At 39.3% G+C, this 19809-nt stretch overlaps 1 protein-coding gene across 1 annotated transcript in view; it reads left to right on the top strand.

The window, feature by feature from the left end:
• plcl1 (phospholipase C like 1) overlaps positions 1–19809 on the top strand; it is an 80548-nt gene that overhangs the window by 34946 nt on the left and 25793 nt on the right. The window contains exon 2 of the mRNA XM_054615188.1: positions 19726–19800. Coding sequence (XP_054471163.1) covers positions 19726–19800 — 75 coding nt within the window. The remainder of the gene's footprint in view (positions 1–19725; positions 19801–19809) is intronic.

Genomic DNA, 19809 nt, shown 5'->3' with positions numbered 1-19809 from the left:
ATTAAGAAGTTAACGGCTAACATTTAGTTATATTATGAGGAAGGCAATCAAATAAAATGGCGTAGGGTGAATAAAGAGCACTGTACAGTAAAAAGGAAGTGTTTCAGAAACATTTCTAGCCACACAAATATGACATTTAGACTCCCATTAGTATTTTTAAACATGTTTTGCTTCTGCTTCCACTTCTTTGGGCCTTTCAAAGGGATGAATACAGCACTGTCTTCCACACAGTCGATAAGACGATCCCACAGGAGGCTCATGGAGTCGACGGGAAGCTTTGAGAGGGGGAAGAATTTAACTCTGTTTACAGTATTCTGTAAATATGACCCTTTGGAAGAGACTTCTTCTATCATTCAACACAGAAATCGTTTGCAAATGATGTCTCACGTTCTTGATTTGTAAAAACATCTGCCAAAACTGCTTGAGAGAACGCTGGGATTAAATAATCTATATAAAACAATCATTTCAATTATGAATTAATTGTTTGATTACTTTGATGTATTTTAGTCATTAATTACTTCCCATAGTTTGTGTGTTTACAATGTTCCCATGTTGCTCTCCAAAGCACACAAACACATCCGGTGGGCTGTCGCTGAACTAATGGGGTCACAACACTGTATGTGTGTGTGCGTGTGTGTGTGTGTGTGTGTGTGTGTGTGTGTGTGTGTGTGTGTGTGTGTGTGTGTGTGTGTGTGCAGGCCTGTTGCTTATTGTGTAAATCACATGAATGAATGATAAAGGGTAAAGTTTGTGCTGCACAAAATGTAGCAGAGCAGCTGTTCATTTTTAATGAGTTTGTGTGTTTATGTGTTTACATCTGCTTTTACATGGGTGTGACCCAGTATCCTCATGTGTTTGTGTTAGTGTTAGCATTTGCATGTGTGTGTGTACGTGCATATGTGTTGTTATGTGTATTGACAGTTACATAAGGAGATTAAATTATGTAACACTTTTTTGGTGTCAACATGCATACTTCCTCTTTTCAATCATTTTTGCATCTCTGCTAGCTGAAAACACCTTTAAACCGGTTACACTACAAGTCTGCAGATAACGTGGATCCACATTTTCCAACAAACCAAAATAACTAGCGTGTGTTGTTCTCAATGAAAGGCTCTTTTTTTTGTGCATTAGCTCTAGGTCAAAGATGATTATTGATTAAAATGTTTCCTCTCCAGTAGATAAGATAAGATAAGATAAGATAAGATAATCCTTTATTAGTCCCGCAGTGGGGAAATTTACGGAGCAGTGATGAATGTAGTTTCTGTGACTCTGATAACACAACATGCTGCAGCATCTTCTCCCCACAGTCTCGCCTCAGTGTTCGTGTTTCACTATTTCATGATACACTTCTGAACTCACCGCTCTACTAACCTCCAGCCCTCCTTCGCTCGCCTCAGCCACTCTATTTCTCTCAGACTTTCTCCGTCTCGCCCCCCTCCCACCCCTCCTGCTGTCCCAAATTCTGTTCAGGCAATAATAGAATGACATTTGTCATAATCAGTTTCTGGCTCGCCGTTTCGCTCCCTTCAGCGCTGCCGTCTCGTTTTTTTGCCACCCATCTATTCTCCGCCGTCAGTTTGTCCGTCGCAACCTCGTCCCTCGTCTCGTCCCTCCTCTCTGCCCTCTTTCTCATCCGTCCATCCGTCCATCCACCCATCAATCCATGTGTCAGTTTGACTCTTTACTTGTCAAAACACTGTGCTAGTTTTGAGGTGCATGCCATTCACTGCCACTTCTATCTGCGGAGATTAAAAGAAAAGATGATTATCTCTTTTAAACTTGATTAGCAACTGTGAAATCCACTCGAGCACAAATTGCACTGTCATGCTTCAAGTCCAGAAAAGAAAGGAAAAGAAAGGAAGGGAATGGAAGGGAAAGGAAAGGAAAGGAAAGGAAAGGAAAGGAAAGGAAAGGAAAGGAAAGGAAAGGAAAGGAAAGGCCTATATTGTGTCATAACTTGTTGCCAATTTGCCAGATCAGGACCGTTGAATAACTGTAAAACTCTTTGCCAACTGTACTTCTTTGCGTTACATTCAAAGACAAATGAAATACAGAGATGTCCTCCGATGTTCACATGCTGTCAGCCAGGGACTCACGGATTGACAGCAGTTACTCATCCTAATGTCATGAAACACTGCTCCTGTCACAAAACCAGCTCCCGTCCCTGTAAAGTGTGATGGAACAGTGCACTCCCCTTAAAGTACTTTGGTAAGAATTCAAGGTACTTGCGAGTATCTCCTTCTTTCAGACACTCAAGTACATTTTCAGGGTTTATCCCAGGACATTGTTTAGCCAAGGTGGTAACACAGAACACAGAAAAAAGAACTATATTTGTTATGTAACTTAACAATGACTTTTGTTTCTCATGGGACACAAACACTGGTCTGCTGGGTGAAAGTCCTGTGTTAGACCCATTTGTTCACCTCACCTCCTCCTTTCTGTTGAACCTGGGATGTTTGTGTGTCCACCACTACAAAATATCGTAATATACTATTTTCTGTTTTACACATGTAACTAATGAGCGCTCGCCAAAAATGCATGTGCCCTACACTCAATACTTTGCCTTAAAGCATCCTATGTAGGTGGTTCACCTCTGAAACCAAAGTTTTATCTTGTTTCGATGTTTTGTTTTTTGCTCTTTGGTGGCCAAAAATCTATTTTTTTAAAGTCAATAACCCGTCCAATAGTTTAAACTTTGAATCCTTGTTCTGTAAATACATTTTATTTGAAAAAAGTTTAACCGAAGTAAAATGTTCAGGACTTTGTAGCACTGTATTTTCCATTGATACTGTAGATTTAGCATTCCCTTCTCATGCCAGTCATGCTGATTTAATAATTCTCGAAGAAATACAAATACAAGAAAGTGCTGGCTGTAATTTGTCTGTGGTTCATAGTGTTCTCTTTTGCTTTCCAAGCATGAAGAAACGTTGGACTTTTTGTACCCATAAAACCTTTTTACTGTTTCACTGAAGGGCCATGTACTTTTGTTGGTTGGTTCAAATAACAATCTTTTCTTTCATTTCTTTCATTTCTGTATTTCTGTGCGGTTAATAGGGCCCACCTGGAATTGATTCCACCTCTGCAACGTGAACTGAATTAAAAAGGGGAAAAACCACAACAAAACACTGATTTCTGAGTTGAAGTAAACTACTGTTAACATGGAGCCAGTGAGCTCTTACAAATCATCAACAGAAAAAAAAAAGTTTTAATTTAATCCCTGGAAATTCAATCAAAAACTTGCACATTGCTAAAGTTTCTTACAAATTCGAAAAGAGAGGTTTTAATTGTTTGTTGTAAAATGTCCTTCCATGAAGCACAATATTTAAAATGCTTAATTTAAAACAAATCAAACAAAGAAATACAGTTAAACACATTACACATTGTTAATAAATGTATTTCCTTTTTATGTATTCTCCCTGCCACTTTAAAAACCCAGAATATAAAGGGCGTATGTCAGTGTTTTCCAGTTCAAATGATTCTTAATTTTGATTGTGTGCATTTTTAGTTTTGTATCACAGTATTCTTCTAGAAACTGGATTTCTTTGGGAACTAATTATATATTCCTTCTAGTCAAGTGTTGAAGTGTAGGAGTGTGAAGGATGGTAGGAGTGTGATTCTCCAGATTCAGAGTTTCTGTTATCAGTTGGCAGATTTGACCTCATGGATCTATGTTAATGTAGAATACAGTATCGTCGACAAACGGCAGACAATTTGGCCGCTGTAACTGCTTATATAACCACTGACACCTCAGCCATTTACGGTGCACACGACAACATTGCTTCTTTTTTTTTTTTAAATTCAACTGGTGTAGTGGTTAGCACTGTCGCCTCACAGCAAGAGGGGCCCGGGTTCAATTCCCGGGCTAGACAACCTTCTGTGTGGAGTTTGCATGTTCTCCCCGTGTCAGCGTGGGTTCTCTCCGGGTTCTCCGGCTTCCTCCCACAGTCCAAAGACATGCAGGTTAGGTTAATTGATGACTCTGAAATTGCCCATAGGTGTGAATGTGAGCGTGAATGGTTGTCTGTCTCTATATGTCTGCCCTGTGATAGGCTGGCGACCTGTCCAGGGTGTACCCTGCCTTCGCCCATTGACAGCTGGGATCGGCTCCAGCACCCCCGCGACCCTTAACTGGATAAGCGGTTACGGAAAATGGATGGATGGATGTTCTGACTCACTGGATGTAGAATGTGATTATAAAGCCTGATTTATGCTTGTTGGATCTGTGAGGTTTGCGAGGATCTGCACGATCAAAGTAACTTCAAAACATCAGAAACGCCCGTTCACCCATGTGACTGTTCTTCATCTGCTTGAAGTGTTTATATTTACTAAAGAATGCACAAATGGCTTAAAAGAATACTTCACCCACAAAATGACCGTTTTTATATCCATTACTCACCCCGTCTTACTTTGAATTCTTGTAGAAAAAAGCGTTTCACATGCCTCAATGGTTAATGGAGATTAAAAAAACAACTGTTACATCTCAACTCACACTTCAGCGCTTCAAGTTTTATCTCACACACATTTAAATGTTTACGTTTGCACCTGCAGTGTAATCAAACACACTTTTATTTTCCTAAAAAAAATCTGGCAATCTTTTCTCAGCTCGTCTGTTGCTCTTCTCTGTAACATCGTTCAAACATATTCATATTTTTAAGACTGAAATATTGGTTCGATGTTATTTTGTTTTCCTCCTGAGTCCCACTCTGACTGTTATTTCTCTTGTTTATCAGTCCAGCTGCTCTCAAGGCTGTTTCTTTTTTCTCACTATCTCATTAATAGTAAGGGTCATGCTCCCCCCATCCCTCACATTCCTGTTCTCACTCTTGGTTGATACAGTTTATTTTCTTTTCCATAAAAAAACCCCCACTAGATTGGTAAGAAATTGGGTTTTGGATGTGTTTGAATCACAGTTATTTTAAACATTATATTCTCCTCTTAACAGCTGGTTTGACATGTGGATTTACATCAGACAGTGTACGATGCAGCTGCTCTTTTGATTTCTGATGGCTCCTAATGTCTCAGATGTTATGATATCCTGTCATTTAATGTTTAAGCTTTTACATCATTTCTCTTTTTCTCTTTATCCGTCTCGCTTGGCTCTCATTCTCTCGCTCTTTATTTTCAACCCAGGAGGTGTGAAACTTATTTTAGTTCACGAGCAACATACCGCCCAATTTGATCTCAAGTGAGCCAGACCAGTGAAACATTTTATAATAACCTATAAATGAAAACAACCTCCAAGAGTTTCCCTATTTTAGTGCCAAGAAGTACAAGAACATTCTGAAAACATTCGCAGCTAATGAAAAATGAACTGATGATGAAGAATCTCTGATGTCTCGACTAGAAACAGGCTGCTGTTTCCTCATGACTGCCAACAACTCATTTATTCTCTCTTTTTTTCAGTTGTAAGTTTCAAATTATTGGTTTTTTTTGCCATGATGAAGCTGATAAATATAATTGTAAGTACAATTTAGTTTTAGTCTTTTTTATTTCCTCCTTTTATATACTATTGTATGCCCATTCTGTTGTTTTATCTTACCCTAATCTGAATATTTTAATATATGTTTCTACATTTTTAGACTGTCTTGTTGCAGAATCAAACTACTGATTGTTTTTTCAAATACACACGTTTGTTAGTGGAAATCCTCTTTTAGGCACACACAGGAAATGGGTGTGACGCTGGGTTGTACAACCGACACGCTCACATATATCAGTCCTAGTCCACACACACACACACACACACACACACACACACACACACACACACACACACACACACACACACACACACACACACACACACACACACACACACACACACTCACTTGTTTCCTCCTCTCTTTGTGTTTGGTCAGGATAAGGAAATAAAAGGCAGATTGAGACTATTAAGTTTTCATTATCCCACCTAGTGTCCTTCACCTGCCGTTGCTAGGCAGCGGCTGCAATCATACTGAAAATAGAACAGTAATAGCAATGGTGTGCTTATAAAGCGATTCTGTGTGTGTGTGTGTGTGTGTGTGTGTGTGTGTGTGTGTGTGTGTGTGTGTGTGTGTGTGTGTGTGTGTGTGTGTGTGTGTGTGTGTGTGTGTGTGTGTGTGTGTGCAGCCCAGTCACTGCTCTGACATGTCTTTGTGGGTGCGTTGGTTTTTTTTGGAGGGGGGTTGCATAACTGCTGTCTGGGCCAGAGCTGGCTCTCGTCTGACGGACCCGCCGGTTGGCTGTCTGCTCCGGAGCCTTCTGGAGACATTTCTGCTTGCTTTACAAAGATCCTCCAGGACACACACACACACACACACACACACACACACACACACACACACACACACACACACACACACACACACACACACACACACACACACACACACACACACACACATACTAACACATGCACACATACTGTAACTTCTCATCATGTGCATGTTCAAATTTAGCCACATAAACCCCCCCTGAGAAGTGCTATCTCCGTTTAATTGCCTTTTATTGTCAATAATTCAAAATGATCTTCCTCCTCCTCCTCCTCATCTTCATTATTTTCCTCCTGCTCTGAAAGATTCATCAAGCCATTCACTAAACATCTCCTTTTCAGAAGCTCACAGGGCTGCCATCCAACTCTCTCCCCTCCTCCCTCCCTCCCTCCCTCCCTCTCTCTCTCTCTCCTCATCTTTGTTTTCATGTCTCCTTCCCACAGTGAGAGGAGCAGGAATAGAGCACTCAAATGTCAGCCTGCTATTATTTTTTTCTTCTTTTTATTTGTGGAAGCTGATTGGTTCTCTGTGTTTTTTAAGAGATACCTGCCTGACCTCCCCTTCTCTCTCTCTTTCTCCTTTTCGTCTCCCTTTTCCTCCCTCCATTCATGTATTTCTTTCCCCTATAAGGCTCGACTCGAGCTTCTCCAACTGTTTCCTCCACCAGCTGTCTTTTTGTTTTTCTCCCCCTTCTCCTCTGCTTCCAATTTCCCTCTCTTGTCGTCTCCTTTCTTAATCTCTGTCACTTTGTCCTCTCTCTCTCTCCCTCCTGCCTTTCTTTTCCCCTCTGTTGCCTCACCCACTTTCTCTCTCTCCCTCTTCTTGATCTCACTTCCAGCTTAATCTTCCCTCCCCCCTGTCCCTCTCCCTTGTGTGTTCGTCTGTTTGTGTTTTTCTGTGTATATGTGTAGATAACCGCCGAGTCAGAGGCCCACCAGAGAAGCTTTAAGCTGTTACGTAACAAATGTCCTCTTGACTTGGAAGTGTGTCATTGCTTTGGATAAGGGTCTCTTTTGGCCACTGCCTGAAGCCCCCCGCCCGAAGCCACTCTTGATAGCACTAATGCTCGGATGATGGGATGAAGGTGCAGGAAAGGATTGTGCGGATAAAGGGCAAAACAATTGAGAGGAAAGGAGCGACGGAGAAAGGGCAAAGAAGAAGGAAAGAGAGGAGGAATCAGTAGAGATCAACAGGAGGGGGGTCGGTAAAAGTCAGAGGAGAGGAGGTGCAGCATTTAGAAGGCCAGAGGGGTGAATCAGGAGGAGTAAAGAGGAATGGAAGGAGCACAGATGGAGGGAAAAAGGCAGAGGGAGTCTGGGTGGGTTTTGGTTTGTGTCCTCTGGTGTCGCAGTAGTTTCATTTATCTGTTGCAGACGGCAGTGGGCATTATCGGCTGTCAGAGAGAAATGTGTCGGCAGAGGCGAGTTGATGGTTAATGGATTTGCAAACATAGTGATTTTCTCTTTATTTAAATGTGACGGCAATTCAACAGGCTGCTTTCATTTCTGGAAAAAGCCTCACTTTTATGTAAAAGTCGAGGCAGATATTCGTACTAACGTGTGCTTTGAAATTTTTCTGTATTCCTTTCAACAAGGTAGAATGCATGTGTTGTTCTTTTCTGAGATCACTGTGATAACTCTTCTCAATCATCTTTTATAGATGCACAAAGACAATGAAAGTCACTTCAGTGAAGGCCAGTGAAGATGTTGAGTTTATTGAACAATGATAATATGACTGACACTCCCTCCTCTTCTGTTGGATGTTATGAAACAGGTGGATGAGTTCTCTGATAACATTATTCTGCAAAAAGTTGGTGCAAAAATGTATCTCCACCAGAAGAGAAATGGTGATTAATTAAGTTTATAAATCTAGTGATGCAGAAGACCCGAAAACAAACTTGTGCACCGAAAAATCATTCAAACTCTGTGTGTTTTTATTTGTCTTCATCGTAGTGTTAACTCACAATAATCTGCTTTTCTGCACGGCCAGAGTCTGCAACGCTTATGCACCCACTGTCAAGGAAGCACGGAACCATCAGTTTTGTTCATTGACATTTCCTAATAAAGATAATTGAAACAAGATAGCCGCATCCTTATGTTGATACTGAAAGATACTGAAAGAAACAGGAAGAGGTTTATTAACATTTTTTGGCTGCAGCAATGAGGGAAATCAGACCGTGAAACTGCTCAAACTGCAAGACAGTAAGCAAGAATTTCAGAGTAGAAATCCAACTGATCGATGATCGTTTAGGTAATTAATCAGGCATCGAGACTTCAAGCTGCACGTCATATTACAACAGATTTGGCGGAAATTTGTCCGGATTTTAAGATTAATCAGGGCTGAAAAATGTGGGTCTAAAATCTGTCTCAATCTCTACAGTGTCTGGTTTAAGAGACAATAATGTAAAAGACATTTACATATGAATGACAAAAAAAACCTGTCACTTTACCAGATAGATGAAGCGTGGTGTTTTCTATGTGTGATAACAAATCATGTTTTCACGCTCCCACATTTTAATTTCATCCAGTCAAGTGCATCACATCTTTTTTGAACCAGGTGCATTGTATTTTAGAAGTGTGTGTTTGTGTGTGTTAGGTTGTTTGTGTTTGTGTTTGTGTTCGTGTTTGTGTGTGTGTGTTTGTGTGTGTGTATGTGTCTGTGTGTGTGTGTGTGAGAGAGAGAGCTTATTTATTTGTGTCAGGCAAATTGAAGCACAAAGCCATGTTGAAATCCATCAGAGCTTCTCTTCATTGTATGAGGTCAGATGGGCAGAGAGTGTGTGTGTGTACGTGTGTTCGTGTGTGTGTGTGTGTGTGTGTGTGTGTGTGTGTGTGTGTGTGTGTGTGTGTGTGTGTGTGTGTGTGTGTGTGTGTGTGTGTGTGTTTGTGTGTGCAAACCTGTGGTGCAAGGGGTTTTGATTGAAATGTCCCCATCAACCCAGATTACTGCAGGAACCAAAACATCCTGTTTCATTTGAGATGAAAATCCAAAGAAAATATTAAAACTCATCATTTCACCATTTTTATTTTATTATATTATATTATTTAAAATGCCTTTAATAGTCTATTTTTAGTTTTTATTTATCTTTTATGGCATTTGTCCCGATAACAATTTTTTGGTCATTTTTCGTGACTGTGATGACGTCACCGCCTTCTCTCATTTCTGTTTATTACGAGTTGGATCTTTAGCCTGGAAGTTTATTTAACTATGTGTAACACAATACTCTCTAATCAAAGTCCACTTACTTGTTCCTTTGGAGTTTTCAGCTGTGAGTACGTCCTCATGGAGTCAGTTGAATTTGTAAACACGTCTTTCAAAAAGTTTAGCTGTGTTATCGAAAACAATTCAATGGCATGGCTCAATATTTAGATATATGGATGCAAAGTGAGATTTCAGAACATGACTTCTTAAAGAGAGCTGACAGAGGAGATCAAGCGAAAGGTAAACAGAAACATTTTATTTGTCTTTAGGATTCTTTCCATAATGTTGTCAGTCAGTGGCAGAAACAAGCACTTTTAGTTGACGTGTCATGATGAAAATAGGGTCCAGATTTATTTTTTTTCTCCATTCATTCTGTCATGAACCTGTATTTTTGTTGTTTGTTGGATGCAACAATAAAAAAGTGATTTAGTCAGCTGGCTGTCTGTCTCACTATTTACCAGATGTCGTCTGTGATTAAGCTTTTTCTGTTCGTTAAATGAAAAGAAGGCAAAGAAGAAGAGATTTAGCCGTTTTCATGCTGTTCAGATGTTTAATGTGAGCAGAGATCTCTACAAAACCGAACTGGAAACACTAATGTGGACACAATTTGTTTTCCAACTTTGAGAAACGGTTATTAGTTCCATAAAGCTAGTAATGAGATTATTTGGTCTCACAACCTGGATCTTATTTCTTAGCATCAGCCATCGGCCTATCTGTAACAGAATGATAATGTTGTATCTTTGACTCCATTTAGAATCTAAATCTAATTCAAATGTTGAATTTTTCCCCTTCAAAACCCACTCCCACACATCGTTACAAACACATTATTCACAGACCACTTGGGGTCGAGGTTACTGCAGCGCTGATTGCACTTGTTGTGATTACACAAGTTTATCACGATAACCATAGTGCATTTATATTGTTTCAAATCGACAGAACAGAATCCATACTGTGCGGGAAACAAAAGAAAATAAAGCCACACAGTCATATCACCTTTTATTGGATGACTCAAACAAATTACGATCAGCGGGCATGCACTGAAATCTCTACATGCGCTCCCACCCACACACCCGTACACACTTGACACTCTCAGTCACAGTTATCAATTAATCATTCTGCTTTTCTCACGACTTCTTCAAAGTGTTTGTCAGTTTCTTTTTCCCTTTCTGTTTCTTCATGCAGACTCTCAGCACACTCGGTGCTCAGGGTCTGTATGCAGTTCAGCATAAGAGATGGTAAATCAGGCTGAACAACCCACACATGAACTCTGGACAAAAGGGCAGCAAGCTTCAAGCTGCTGTGAAGAGATTTTTCCATCTGTGACGATGGAGTCACTGTGGTTGGTTGTTGTCTTGAACATGCAGTAACGCAGACCTTTGACCACAACTTACATACAAAATGATAATCGTGAGTTAGAAGCAAAAGTTGGTTCATGATTTAGAATACTTTGTTTTCCCCCTGTCAAAACTACAAGTGAGTTTTTAGATTCATGCATTCAGTTTTTGAAGGAATGCTGGTTTAGTGCCCACATCAAGAGAAAGAAAATGTTTTTTAAATTATTTTTGTTGCTTGTTGCAGAAGAGTCTGGTCTTTAGTTTTGATAAGTTAAAGGAAGGGTTGGTAATTGTCTTCAAAAACATTTTTATATATAGTTTTTAATTTGTCTTTACATCCTGACATCATCAATGAATCCAATGCTCTGGGGAAAAAAACTATGTTTCTGTGGCTGGTATACCTGCCTGTCCACCCACCAGTGTGTATTCCAACCGTTCGCTCATTTCGACTCACCAGAGTCTTCCACAAAAGTTTGTATGAGTTGAGTTCAGCATTGGTGAACTTTGTGAATTTGCACCATCACTCTCTGGTGTGAACTGGCCATAACTCTATTGAGAAACTTCAAGCTCTTAATACTCTGCAATTAATCTTTATGAATGAATCTATTAGACATAATGTCGGTGATCCGGTACAGTGACTACCTGCTCGTATATGTCTCTGACTTCATTCTTAAACATTTTGATGTCATTGTTATTGTTGCCATTTTATCAATCTTGCATGTATTTGACTGGAAACGGTTTTATTCTTTTATCTTAGGACTTTGAGACTCTCTAATGTATCGTACACAATGAATATGCTCAGGTTTTAGCATTTCAAGGTGTGAAAGGTACCTTTAAATTGTAAATAGTCAACTTCCCAAAAGTAGCCCTCCTATTGCGCTTTCAATCGGTGTATTGTCGCAATGACGACACAACCTCTACGTTTTTTTTAAAATGGTGCTAACGATATGCAAATTAGCGTTTATGTCACCTGGGGACTTTTTGCAACGCTTGGAGCTAGTGCCGGCTACTTTATTCAAAAGAGTTGACAGAACTGCAAAGGACACACTACATTTTGTTTACCGCAGTTACTTTGGCAAAGAAACATGTCTATGCCCACTTTAACCTGTCGCTTGACATTATTTTCTTATCTGGTGTCCGAAATAAAATGCAAACTAAGGCCGTCTCATTACTCAGCTATCTGAAAGCTGCTTCCTCATGGTAAATAGTTTTTATCGTTGTTTATTTTTATGTACTTCAATCTATTTATTTGCATTGTGCTCTACACATTTTACTGTACTGAGACACTTGTGATTTAAAACTTTAAATAAACATATTTACTTGCTGGTTTAAACGGAAACTTACTGTTAAGATAATAGAAATAATGCCTCTATTTACTCTGTGTAGTCACCTGGAGTGTTTCCAGACCTCAAGTCCTTCTCATAGCAGACATTTGGACTCAATGTCACTAACATCATAAACTGGTTATGTTCATGTTGGCCCACTATCATGACTTACTGGGACACTGAATGGATCCATTGTTCAGGGTATTAGTTCCATCTGTGCTGACAAAGGTAGATTGTTGTTGTGAAAAAGGTATTTTTCATTGATACTCATGTCAGTGTAGCCCCCAAAAAAAGCAATTTAAGGTTATCAGACAATATATATAAAGAAATACATCAATACATAATTTACTGGTTAATAAGATTTAGTTGATAATTAACAGTTGTGTGCTGTCGTGCTGACTCTGTTACACAGCGACCCGTCCTTTGCTGCGGATTAACGGATGTAAGACTGTGCAGCAGCGCAGTAATCTATTGTGGTAATCTTCTGCCAATGTGCTGAGGGATTATTAGCCGGATCATGAGGATCAGATTGGGACTGGATTTATGCAACTGCCAGGTGTTGGTCTGGTGTGTTCAGCAGTCTGTGTGTGTGTGTGTGTGTGTGTGTGTGTGTGTGTGTGTGTGTAATTGCACAAGGTTAACAAGTTGTATAAATAAGTTTTTGTCAATAGATGGAAACATATAGATCGTGTGCAGGCACGTCATGGGGATTGATGAATGATCGGGTGTGTACAGGAGTGTGTTTCATTGTGAGTTTTGTCACAATTATAGATTGATTTTCAAGTTTATGTTCCATTGGCTCTCTCAGTTTACAGCTGTTGAAGGTCAATGTGCAGGACAGAGTGGTAGTACAGTATGTGCATCCTCACTTTAAAGCGGTGGCCTGCAGGGATGAATGCATGCCAGTGTTGTTTTGTACGATTCCATGAAGGATAAACATGAAGAAAGTAACAGAAAATATAAGAATATTTGAACTAAAAAGAGGTTTTAAAGGCATCATGAAACGCCCTGATGGCTTCCTGATTAGTTTGTTAAAGTAATGTCTCATTTGTGTCGTGTCTGGGATCATCTGCATATATATATATATATATATATATATATATATAAAACTTTATTTAAGAGGGCTCAATCTTCAATGTTCAATTTGTTTAATAAAATAACAAAATAATTCCTATTAATTTTACTCAACAAGCAATTTGTTCTGAAAGCAACAGAGAGGCAGAGACAAGTACACTTTGATACAAAGTAATATTCTTATCGCTTTATTCAACAATATATAATATATCCTCATATTGCAGCCATAGGATTAAAAATCACTTTAATTAAAAACTTTGCTCAAAATTGCATAATTTTGCGAGGTGTGATATTTATATATGATGTTATATATATTTTGATTTGTTTATTATACATATGCAATACTTGCTCTACATCCAAAGGTGTGTGGACATCTTTCTCCAAGTCAGTGGCCCTGTTTTAATTCAACAACGCCTCCCAGCACAAATCTGGCTTCATTAGAAATTATTTTCCCAGTTTGCTGTGGAAGAAGAGTAACGTAGAGACGCCGTATACGTCTCTGGTAGCTGAAGTAATATAGTAATAATTTACTAAATGAACATCATGCTGTTTTGAAGAAAACTTGAAACTAGAGATTGAGACCATAAACTCATGTTTACAATGTTTACTGAGGGAATAAATCAAAAGAGAAGTAGAGTCATTTTCTCATAGACTTCTATACAACCAGAGGAGTCGCCCTCTGCTGGTCAGTAGAGAGAACACACGTTTGAGGTACTTCCGCATTGGCTTCAACCATCAGAACCGAAGTTTTGCAGCCAATGCAGCTAGGCTGTACACACACACATAACTAAGGCTTATATCTTTAACAATGAGGCCACTCACACAACTACACAACACAACAACAGAATACACACAGCACAGATTCTCAGCCTGTGTGTCTGGCTAGTCTCTCGCTAACCCGACACACAGACCTTGGCTTGGTTTCTAAGTTTCTGTTCAAGAAGAGGAAAGACAATGTTCTGTTTTAGTCCAGGTTCTCACGCAAATGCACTAGATCAAATCTGTCCAAAGGGGTCCATTAAGGTCCTCAAACAGACGTGAAACAATCTGTTGCAGCTCTGGCCGGCTGCATCATTTACGGCGGAAATCCGTCTCTTGCACTCACTAATCATATTTGTGAATAATGCGTTTTGAATAATAAATACTGCTGGGAATTAGTATGCTTGTAAAATACATTTTGTTGACTCTTGTAAATGTCAAATAATTGTCTTATGGTTTTAGAGACCCCCCCGAAATTTTGCTATTAAGGCTTTCAGGGGGTCTTAAGGGTCAATCAAGTGGTCTCGGACTCCCAAAATCCTGTATTTTTTGTAGAAAATCGGACTCCACCAACAGCTCCTCTTCTTCTTCAGTTTTTTTTATTCAATCCTATTCTGTCTCCCTCTTTGTACACGTGACACATTCCTGCTCTCATACTGAAGAGTTACCCGGAGCTGCTGTAAACACTTCATCTGCAGTCAGCGCCTGTTCAACAACAATGACCTATTGTTCTCTATTTATTCTACTTTTACTCCCCGTGTCCCCACTGCATCTCCATCCTCTTTTCATCTCCCACCTCTCATCTATTCTTTTATTCAGTTTGCACTGCTATTGTTTTTTTGTTTTCAATTCCTCTTCTGCATGCCAATTGTCAAGCCATGTTCTCCGCTTTCCACTCCAGAACATCCTTTTTTATTTTTGTCTCGTCTGACCTTTTTTTTTCTTCTTGCGTCTCCTCTCTTCTTTCCCTCCAGCCTTTTTGCTCCCATTTCTCTTTAGCATCTCTCCATCTGTGCTGAGATAGTTTTTTCCTCTGGCAGCGGCTCAGAGACGGAGAGAATGATCACATCTGAGCTAAAGAGAGCGTAGAAGTAAAACAAACCGGAGAGAGAGAGAGAGAGAGAGAGAGAGAGAGAGAGAGATTTAGCTTAAAACAGGCTGTGGATTATAACTGATAGATGCCCTTTTAGGACAAACAGAGCGCTGCATTAAAGGCTTTGAGAGGACGTGGCCATAGTTTCCTGGATGGCATCGTGTGTCATGCACCGAGATGTCGAAGTGACCGTGGAAACATGCACAACGCTCACGCATGCACACACTGGATTAGAGGCCGACAGCCACAACAACGTCGTCCATGTCCCCAAATGTCCCCAAATGTCCACGGCGCCCCAAAGCGCCATCGCCACGGAGACAGACTGCCCCCCCCTCTCTCTCCTCGGCTCCGTCCACCTAAATACCCGCTGACCTGCTTTCTCTAAGCTCGTCTGTCCGGCCTCCTCGCTGAACAACTTAATAAAAAAAAGACATTTTGTGGGGACGGTTATGTGAACAAAGACAAACAAGTAAAACAGCCTTTAATGGTAACTCTGTGTCCAATCTGTGTGTGTGTGTGTGTGTGTGTGTGTGTGTGTGTGTGTGTGTGTGTGTGTGTGTGTGTGTGTGTGTGTGTGTGTGTGCTGGGAAGTGTGGGAGTACTGGAATTGGAAATCAATACGTGTTTGTGTTGCAAACAGGATGAGGCAACGATTTTCTCTCTCTACCTCCCTCCCTCCCTCCTGTCTCTCTTTCTGAGGTTATCATATATGTTGTGTTACAGTTAACATTTGATTCAGAGTGTCTGGATTTAAACTCATCTGTGAGCGTAAAATATTCTGAACACAAGATCAAACTCACTTGTTGCCTTCCAATACTTTCTTTTCTTTTTTTACTGTGTTTATTGTCATTTTACAGAACTTTTAAACAGAACTTTTAAACCCCTACACTCATACATACACACATCTATGTACAGACATTGAAACAAGTGATAACATCAACATTAATGTAAAACATAAATATGTAATAAATTGATAAATGAGATAAAGAGGGAGTCTGAGATTCAAATAAAAAAGATAAAATAAAATAAATAGATGAATAAATATATTCTAAACACGTGCATGTACAAGATATATGCAATATAAACTTGATCAACATAAAATGTGACACCATTATCAATTGTTCGTGACTTTTCGTGAACTCTAATAACTAATAACAGCCATTCTGTCAAAGCACTGCCTAACAATACTCTCATAAACATCTGGTCTTCCTCAGCAGGAAGTTCTCACCTTAAAGAGCAACTTAACACCTCCTTTTTTCCTAAAAGCGACACTCTCCTGTAGATAAGTCATGGGGAAATAAACTAAATATCTTCTGTTAAAATGTTACACTACATTCTGAGAACAGGATCAACTGATCATGAAATAAAGTAACTGTACATGTAATGGATTAGTTGGTAAATTACTCTTTACGATTCAACCCTAAAGCTTAATTAACAGTATTTTCTCCTTTTTTATGTCCTCACACTTAAGTAATTTTTTTCAGAATAAAGGCCCTTTAGGGACCCACAAGATGCATTCACAAGAACAAATTTCCACAAGTTAAAGAAACATTTTTCAGTAATAAGTACAGTAAACGTATACTAAAATATAACATTTTAGGAATAAAAAAACAAACTGATATAATAGATAAATGAGTTGATGATAAAGTCCTTCAAAATAATAAAAATAAATCATAAATAAACGACATAATATTTGCGGTACAGATAGTATTTTCAAGATCCAACTTTCATCCTTAGATATTTATAGTATTGACATCTTTATTTTCTTTTACACATTTTAAATATTAAGAATCGGGATACATTTTGACTCTAATACCCAAATACAATAACAGTCTGTATGAAACTTACGTGCAAATTCTCACAAACAGCACCTGCCACATGGTGTATTTCAGGGGTCAACTTTGAATGAACTCTGCTCCGTCAGATTCTCAGGAAGCAGAGCCGAGGTTCTGCGAGGACTCAAATCCGTTCTGCATGTTTACAAGACTTTATGACACAACATTCAAAATCCTGAAATTTAGCTCCCTCATGATCCGCTAATCACCAGACGTTCATTCAGAAAAAATGTGCAGTTTGGGTTCCTGAGGGGAGTTTTGAAAGGAGGCTTGTCATAAAGTCTCTAACACAGTTTGTGATTTAATTACATTTCTGGGAACAGCTGAACTGTGCGTGTGTGTGTGTGTACGTGTTGTTAGTGTTGTCAGCTTTAGGCGCTGGACAGACTTGACCTTGTTTATTTATGTTCTGTGGACAATAAATCAGCTGTGAGCGACAGTAAGGTTTTTTCTCATTGATCTAAGCTTGTTAAACTGTGAAACAATGTTTACATTTGCTTATCACATACAAATGCTATTTTAAAGCTGTTAAATGTTCATTATAAAACCACAGATTGTTGTGAGGCACATCTGCTGGGAGTCTGGAAACCTGGTTCTGCACCCAGAGTTCAGTTTGCCCTTCATGTTCATGATAGATGATGATGATGTCAGGTTTCTGCCTTATGTCTGTTTGTCATACTGCTCTTCACACGGTAGAGATGGGACGATATATAGGATTGTATCATGGATTGCAATAAAAACAGGCTGTTCTGAACACAGTGTAGATATTGCACAAAATCAGTTTGTATTTAATCCACGTTATCATGAACCAAGAAGTATAAAGAGTGCAAAACAAACCCTGACTGGGCGAGTTGGAGTGGTGGTGGATGGGTCAAATAAAAACCTGTCTTTCACCCAGAGTGTGAAAACATGAAGTCAGATCTGAATACTTGTTTCCTAACTGGCTATTTCACATATTGTAGGTAAGCATGCACCTTCATGAGTACAGTTACACAGTATATCTGTACAAATCAAACACTGCTGCTGGATGGAGGCTACAGGGTAAAGGACTGCACACAGGAGAACAGTTGGACTCTCTGCACTCAGCGTGCAATTGACGTGTAATTACTGCCGTCATTTCAGCCGAGACCGTCGCAGCTCGTTACAAACCGGTGAAGAGCTGTTATCAGTAAAAATCATCCTGCACTGTAGTGCTAATGAAAGTTAACGTTTGCTCACCGAGCTGAGATGAAGCTGCCAATCAATCTGTCACGAGCTGGAGATAGCCAGGAGCCAGGGTTACAAAATATGTGTGTGTGTTGTGTTATTCCCTTGTCAAAAAAACAACAGTAGGATTTAAACTTTAACTCTGACACTTGTCTCTTTGCCAATAATGGTTCTTGTTATTCTATGAAGGGGAATCTTTCCTCCAAGCTTCTGCAGCAAGATGGAAAACAAGATTTGAACCTCAGCCTTCTTAAACACACAAAAATGTTATTTTAGACAATGAGGGCTGCAATCGACAGTTGTTTCTTTTTCCGTTTGGGCTATAAAAAGCGGAAAATTACTTCAAATTCCCATCTCAAAGTCGGAAACCCAGAGATATTGAGGGCCTCTCTCCTTTATGCCACTGACAGCAGTTCTCTTTCACCTTCGTCCTCTGATGAAACTTTTGAAAGTTTGAGGCTACATTTGACCATAAATGTTCTTGAGATGTAGATGAAAAGTTCCTCTTGTCTTCTCACACCTTCTGCATGCACGAACCTTCCATCCCAGCTAATAAAAACCTTTCCTGCCAGCCGACTCAGGAGGCTAAATAAGGATGTGATGATCAGGAAGACTATTGAAAATAAATAATATAAAATCCATTCCGTCCAAATTTGGAGACGGAGATTACATAGTGAGTGGACGAAACATATTTTAAAGACAAAGCTTATTAAGGATGTGATATTAAAACGTTTGTATTAGGTCTCTCTCTCTCTCTCTCTCTTGAGAATGATACTTCCTGTCTTGATAAAGGTTAAATAAACTATTCATTTTACTATTTCAGAAGCAGTGTCTGATGGACATGTGTGTTTAGCTGAAGCTTATTTCCAACACCAGTCCCTTGATGCGCATTGAGAGTTTAAATGACCAAAGCATGGTGGTACGATTATTTACCATTTTGTAACTGTTTTAAAATGTGAAAGAATCTCATCACATTATATCAAAGTGAAGAAGCTCCGCTGAAAAGGTGAAAATGTTAATTTGGTCTGGAATGAGAGTTGAATGAGCGTTTTTGTTTTTTTGTTTAAACCTCAAAACTCCTTTTGAACAAGGACATCTCAAATAATTACTTTCTATTGTGTTTTTAATGCTTCTTCTAAGATAATTCTGTAATAATTGAAGGCTTTTATTCTGAGTTAATTTGTTTTTAAAGCGTTCTTTGACAGGGATTATTAGTATGTTTTTATACCATATTTCACAGGCATCAGATGGAAATGTCTCCTACCAAATAGTGGACTATCTCTCTCTCTCTCTCTTGAATGGCCTCCAGATAAAGCGCCCACCTACGTCCAATCCATTTAATAGTCAAAAAAACAAAAACATGACCAAAGTCATTCATGGCTACAGGATTTATGTGTGAATACACCACTAACTGCTGTGTTAATATACATAAAACTGTTGTTTTTTCCCTCTGAAATGTTCATGAATGTTGTCCGATGATTCTGACGAAGGACACAAACAAATATTTTGTTGTAATAAAGAAATATATTAAGTCTAACTGGAGGATAGTGTCAGGCTGTTTTGAAGTCTGACTGTGGATGTTCTTCTCAACATGTAGAAACTCCCCTCCATGTTTTGACTTTTTGGACATCTGTCTTTGTTTTTTCCCAGGATCCCTCAGTGCAGAAGGTTGGCGGAGGCAGGAAGAAGACTGTGTCCTTCAGCAGCATGCCCTCTGAGAAGAAGGTAGATCAG

This window comes from Anoplopoma fimbria, chromosome 16 (genome assembly GCF_027596085.1).
Source record: "Anoplopoma fimbria isolate UVic2021 breed Golden Eagle Sablefish chromosome 16, Afim_UVic_2022, whole genome shotgun sequence".
Classification (NCBI taxonomy): Eukaryota; Metazoa; Chordata; class Actinopteri; order Perciformes; family Anoplopomatidae; genus Anoplopoma; species Anoplopoma fimbria.
The sequence above is the reverse complement of the archived record's forward strand: the minus strand, read 5'-3'. Positions and strand labels throughout refer to the sequence as shown.